The 6552-nt window shown below is 35.6% G+C and overlaps 1 protein-coding gene across 1 annotated transcript; it reads left to right on the top strand.

Annotated features, from left to right (window-relative positions):
- Positions 1-826: 826 nt before the first annotated feature.
- LOC116105865 (sodium/pyruvate cotransporter BASS2, chloroplastic-like) lies at positions 827-5976 on the top strand. Its single transcript, XM_031392261.1, has 13 exons — positions 827-1272; positions 1454-1568; positions 1903-2026; positions 2127-2168; positions 2252-2365; positions 2470-2532; positions 2640-2767; positions 3836-3917; positions 4424-4475; positions 4614-4711; positions 4827-4985; positions 5484-5573; positions 5674-5976. The coding sequence occupies exons 1-13, from the start codon at positions 1155-1157 to the stop codon at positions 5749-5751; spliced, it is 1263 nt and encodes a 420-aa protein (XP_031248121.1). The 5' UTR covers positions 827-1154; the 3' UTR covers positions 5752-5976.
- Positions 5977-6552: the final 576 nt, after the last annotated feature.

Genomic DNA, 6552 nt, shown 5'->3' with positions numbered 1-6552 from the left:
GCGCGCCACCTGTCCAAAACACTTTCAGATCCCATGGCCAAATCTTCCACGTGGCATCTCCCCAACCACAGACTTCTACATCAAGATTGACTGTCTCAAGTACACATGGCACAACTGACGTAAATTCGGATTACGAAAGATTATGCTTACAGCCAACTCTCAATCACCATTAGACACGTGTATAAAACTAATACTGAGCAATACAATAACAGGGAATGAGAGCTTGATTATCACTAGTTGAACCATTTAAAAATTCATTATTATTTATCTCTTATTTTCGATTTGTTCATTTTACTTTATTGATTGATTACAACTATGTACCCACTTAATTCGATTTTACTAATTATTACAAATTTTTGTAACAACAGCATGATCCATTAAAGATTGTTAGACAAATTATCAATTTCTTTTATTTTTGTCGCAATGTATCAAATATAAAACAAATATTCAACCCACTGTACTATAGGTTTCAACTAAACTTTTTAGCACAAATCTTAAATCAATGGTTTCTAGAATCCGAAAAAGTATTAATATTAGCAATATTCATAATTTAGTGAGGTAAAAGTAAAACTAACCAATCTATTCTTCATAAACGTGTAAAACTTTTGTTAATAAGAATTGTATATTACAGTTGGATAGTCAAACTCTAATAACTGCATGAGGTTTTTAATGTTTATTATGAATTAAAGATTAAAAAAATATTTTTTATTCATTTATGGGCTAAAAAAGAAAAAGTTAATAAAAAATAAAAAATAAAAAATCAACAACTAATGATTTTGGCTTTAATCTTATGAATATCGTGGCAAACGCTAGTTTTACATCATTTTCTGTTGGACAGTTGCATCTCTAAAGAGATTGGAGTTGGGTTTAGCTGTTGAGGTTTCACATCATGTATGAACCAACGACAAAACATCAGTAGAGTTGTGTGATAGACTGAATAAGCTAAACAAAACAAAAACATCTCTATGCGATTGAGATTCAGATTGGGATGAGCCAATTTTGGAGTGTGTGGTTCATCGGTTTCCACGTCCACTACATATCCACATTTGTAACCAAAGCCCGGAAGTTTTGGAGCCAAGCTGTCCACTATTCATTTAAATTTCACACTTTAAGATTTGTTTTCCTTGATTAAGGTTTTTAAAGACTCTTCTTTAATGGCTTCCATGTCTACTAGATTTGTTGTTAAAGATTGTACTAAGTTACATGCTTCGCGCGCTATCTCCACACCAACCAGCACTTCAGTCTCTTCTAGGAGGCTGCAGGCTCATCTGGGTATGTTTGAATTGTGCTTGTTACTTGTTTTGGTTCTGGGTTGTATTTGTTTATTGGGTACATGGGTTCTTGTTCTTTTGCTTTCTCTTTTATTTGGAGTGTTTTTGAGCATGCTTTTGAAACTTTAATTCCAAATTCTTACTTGTTTTACTTCGTTTTTCTTGTTAATTTGAATACACAGATCCCAGGGGCGTGTTTTCAATGCCCGAGAATGCAAAAAGTTTGGCAATAAAAAACAAGCCTCGAAGTTCCATTGTCTCCCTTTCAGCCCCTTACTCGATCATTCAATGTTCAAGGTATTTTTTTTTTCAGACCAGGTGTTTGATTATAATATATTTGGTTTCAATGAGCTATTACTTGCTCTAGAATTTGAGCATTTATCTCTTGCTGAAGACACCGGCTTGGTCAACGTGATCTTGTTAAAAGGCGTAATGAACTCTAGTTGATGTGAAATTATGGAGGACTTATAATTCATTTTAGCAAGTGGTATAATAAATTGCAGACATTAGTGCATTAGGTTCCTGCTTTCAAGATTTGCTAGGCTTATTGGACCCATTGTCGTTCTTGTCCATAATTATGCATTTGTAAACTCTCAATATCCAATGAAAATGATCCGACTACTATATTCAGGAACTCCCAAGTTTTGTGCAAGTCTGCTGCTAATGTATCTGGAGATGTTCCCAATAACACTTCTAGTGGGATGAGTCAGTATGAGAGAATAATTGAAACTTTGACTACTCTTTTTCCTGTCTGGGTATGTCCTTCATATGTTGCTAGCACTTGATGGAGTTCTAATCGATCTTTCTAAATGGTATACTTCAGTTGCATAGTTATTTTGATTTTTTCATGGACAGGTCATACTGGGCACCATAATAGGCATCTACAAGCCTGCTGCGGTAATTGTCAGTCTGTTAGTGATTCTTTGATTATAAAAAAACAAACTGTTGTTTAACTAGTTGGTGATGAGGTCTTCCCACAGGTAACCTGGTTGGAGACAGACCTTTTCACTCTCAGTCTGGGTTTCCTTATGCTTTCAATGGGGTTGACATTGACCTTTGAGGATTTCAGACGATGCTTGCGGAATCCATGGACTGTAAGAAGCAATTTTTTCACATGCATGTTAACACTGTTATTTAAACAAGAAGATTTCAGTTTAATAGTTTTCCGGATTTATATCACTGAGAACTGATATTGCAGGTGGGTGTAGGGTTTCTCGCTCAATATTTAATCAAACCCATGTTAGGCTTTGTCATTGCACTGGTATATCTTCTCAATTTCTTAAGTTGGTTGTTGATTTCTGCTCACAGACGAGATGTACATAATCCTGGTTGAATTTACTGTCGCTAATATATCTCTTTCGTTTTCAGTCCCTAAAACTTTCTGCACCACTTGCAACTGGTCTTATTTTGGTTTCATGCTGCCCTGGTGGTCAGGCTTCAAATGTTGCAACTTATATCTCAAAGGGAAATGTAGCACTTTCTGTCCTTATGACAACGTATGCTCCGTTTGTATTCAGACAATTGAAATCCTTAACTTTTTGGTTCTCTGGTTGAATTTGCTGCTGTTTGATATTAAGTACTGGTACTGTCCGTCATTGTACAGAACCTTCGATTGTAGAATCTAAACTGTGCATCTGCTACTTGTGTTCTTTTTCTATCTCTATTGTGAAGAAGCAAATTTAAATGCCTTTTGAAATGCGAATGGTCTCTGACACAGGTTCTTGCACTATAAAACTTTTCCATTGGTCAAGCCTTGACATGTATGTAACAGCTAATGATGCAAGTAAAAGCAGGAAATTGTGTGTGTGTGTGTGTGTTTGCTTTCTTTCTTTAAATTGGAGTTTGGATATTCTACAATTCTGTAGTAAAAATTCCGGGTTTGTAGTTTTCTGTAGATAAATACTTGGTAGGTATAGGCTTTAATTGGACAATTTTTCAAGCGCCTTGAAATCTTTTGTTGTGTGCACACAATCTTTGATTTTTTGTGCATGCATGTGCTCACAATAAAGGGAGAGAGGAAGAGAGATCAGTTTGGGTGAGTATCAGGTATAAGGTAGGGCCTGATTTTATTTATCTTTATCAAGAAGTGAAGTTAGACATTAGAATTGTATTGTTATTAGACATAGAAAATTGGGACATCAAACATGTGGGGAGCATGTGCCGTAAAGTAAACAAGTACGAATTACTACATTATGTTTGTTCAAAGGATCATGAGTTCATCTATTTGTCAGAGAGAGGAAAAGAATTTTTCCTCACCATGCTTGTGAACATCAAAAATGAGATTTTTAGGCTTTGGAGAGGCTTCATTCTATATACTTTTGTGCATAATATGGAAACAGTACAGGACATACTTTATGACCATATTCCAGAATATAATCATGACTTGTTTTTGGTCATAACTTGACCACACACCTATGAGAGCAATGGTTTTCATTTATGTTTTGGGAGCAAGTGATTGTGGTTTGTCAGAAAGCGTACTGATTTATTAATGCATTTTAATGTTTTTGTACATTCTTGAGACCTTGACCTTCAAATCTCATAAATTTCATGTGGGATTTCTGTAGGTGCTCAACTATTGGAGCTATAGTCATGACTCCACTCCTTACTAAGCTTCTTGCCGGTCAGCTTGTTCCTGTTGATGCTGCTGTAAGTTGATTCATGCTTTATAACTTCTTAATGCATAGCGCTCAAGTTTGTACTGTATGAAAGTGATGATCTTGAAGAAACTGGTGTACTTAATCCTCTCCTCTCATATTAAAAAATAAAAAACAGAAAGGAAAGAGAAAAATAAAAAATAAACTTATTTCATTGGCCACATGGATAGTTTGTATTATGGTACTCCAATTCTAGCACTTAACAAGACAGGATGGGTCATGGCTGTTCGGTTTACAATCCAATTGACATATTGTTGATTTTCAAGGACACCCTACAAAATTTTCGTTTCATGTTTTGCATGGGAGTTTAACGTACATATCTAGGAGTTCTTCATTCTAAAACCTATTATTTTTTCATTGCAACCTTAAAAATTTAAATGATATCTAGGTCATTTTTGTTATTCACTAGAGGGGCTAATATTGAGAGGATTATCTACTGTTACTTCACCTTAATATGCAGTGATACTTAGTCTGACAACTCCCCCATCATTTTTGCAGGGACTGGCTATTAGCACTTTTCAAGTTGTCTTAGTGCCAACAATTATTGGAGGTAATTAGTTGCGGTTTACATTTATTTGATTTAATGGATAGAAATTAAACTTTTATCTGCATCTGAATATAGCTAATGAAGATTTGTAGTTTATCTGTTTATAAATAATTCAACTCTAATTTGTTCTTTTTCTGCCAGTGTTGTCAAATGAATTCTTCCCCAAGTTCACTTCAAAAATTACCAGTGTGACACCCTTAATTGGAGTTACTCTTACCACCTTACTTTGTGCAAGCCCTGTAAGTTCTCAAAATATGGGGTGAAGCATAATAATTACTTTAGCATTCCAGCTCAGAATTTTATAATAGTTGTTTTACATGGAAAGAACTGATTCTGGTGGTTGCCACTTTCAAGATTGGGCAAGTTTCAGAGGTCTTGAAAACTCAAGGTGCACAACTAATTTTGCCAGTGGCTGTCCTACATGCTGCTGCATTTGCTCTCGGTTATTGGATTTCAAAAATATCATTTGGTGAATCCACTTCTCGTACCATATCCATTGAATGTGGAATGCAGGTAATTGTCTACCACATGAGTGTATCTGTACCAGATTATGTGAGATTGTTTCAGTCTGAAACAAGTTAGATGAAGTATAGAGTAATGTGGCGGGAGAATAATAAAATTAATCATTTTAACTGTTTGGTAAATACTTGCTGATAGGTTTTAGACTAGAGATGATTGAAGTTTGATATACAAAATATTGAAGTCTTTTTGTGGATGTAAATGAGAAATTTGACCAGCTTTAAATATTTTCGCTTCGGTCCCCAGCCCTCCAAAACAAAATATAGAAAAACCTTCTGAATAACACGCTTGTATTGGTAGCGGGACTTCTCTTGCTGTTTATCGAAATGTGGAGTTGCATGACTGTCCTCAAGAAGCAGTATCAGATGAATTTAATGGTGTTCAAGTGTAATGTCAGGGGATCCTGATTAGAGAATTATTGTATATTCCAATTCTCCTGAAATTATTTTCTGTGTTCCATAAGTTTGTTTACTCATTCATTTGCCCCTCCAGAGCTCGGCACTTGGATTTTTTCTTGCCCAGAGGCATTTTACAAACCCCCTTGTGGCTGTCCCTTCTGCAGTTAGTGTTGTTTGCATGGCGGTATAGCCCTTTTTGCTCTCAAACCTATATATTTTACATTCCTACTAGCTCTTGTTTTGGTTTTGATTGGGATTTCTACTCATTATTACCTCCTTTACAGCTTGGTGGGAGTGCTCTTGCAGTCTTTTGGAGGAATAGGCCGATTCCGGTAGATGACAAAGACGACTTCAAGGAATAAAATACCTGGTGTATAGTGTTTTCTCTGTATTGCTAGTACTGAGTTTTCTTAGTTCTAAGCGGATTGGAAAAGTTTTGGATTCAAGTAGTTATTCCATCTTTTGCTCATAGGAATAGCCTGAAAATGTGATAACCGAAACATGTAGAAATATTGGAAAATTAAAGACGGGTAGTAGCCTGTCAGACCATAAACAATAACGTAGAATTTTGTGTGGAGTCCCGTTTATTCTTTGGCTTATTGCTTGCTAAAATTTCCCCTTGATTATAGCTATAGGCAATTGCAAAGCTGCACAGATGTCTAAATAAAATATACCATTGCAATTAACTAGTTAGACCTCTTTTTCCTGCACATTCTCTCTCTCCCTCTCTGTCTCTCTAAAGGATTTGATTATTTGGCAAGAAAAAATAAAGAAGGGTAGTAGCCTATCATTTTCCTTTTTCCCAGAATAGTTTTACTTGCTGCAGAGGATTTGATAATCTGCCAAGAATAATTCAATTTACAAGTAAAAAAGAACCATCTTTATTGCTAAAGCAAACTCCATGTGTATTTTGAGCTTATGGGGTGATAAAAAAGTCCTTTTTCTTGCATCACCTCCTCATTTCATCCTCATTTGTGATTTGTGTACATACTATTTTAAGTTAAGGGCAACATCTGAAACTTAATATTTCATTTATTTCCTTCCAATTTAGCAGCGCCTAAGCCTTGCTAGGCCTCTTGTCTCTATGAAACAACGCCACAGGCACACGCCACTAAAATTAAGTTTACAGCTAGCCTCCACTTCCCCTATTCCTTCCCGTCTAA

This window comes from Pistacia vera, unplaced genomic scaffold (genome assembly GCF_008641045.1).
Source record: "Pistacia vera cultivar Batoury unplaced genomic scaffold, PisVer_v2 Contig506, whole genome shotgun sequence".
Lineage (NCBI taxonomy): Eukaryota > Viridiplantae > Streptophyta > Magnoliopsida > Sapindales > Anacardiaceae > Pistacia > Pistacia vera.
This window is presented reverse-complemented; position numbering and strand designations above follow the sequence as displayed.

Bases quoted from the DNA above. Each gene is read 5' to 3' on its own strand.
- LOC116105865 (XM_031392261.1), top strand. From the start codon at position 1,155: ATGGCTTCCATGTCTACTAGATTTGTTGTTAAAGATTGTACTAAGTTA. The intron at 1,273-1,453 runs GTATGTTTGAAT...TTGAATACACAG, and splicing joins GAGGCTGCAGGCTCATCTGG to ATCCCAGGGGCGTGTTTTCA. The intron at 2,169-2,251 runs GTAATTGTCAGT...GTCTTCCCACAG, and splicing joins GCATCTACAAGCCTGCTGCG to GTAACCTGGTTGGAGACAGA.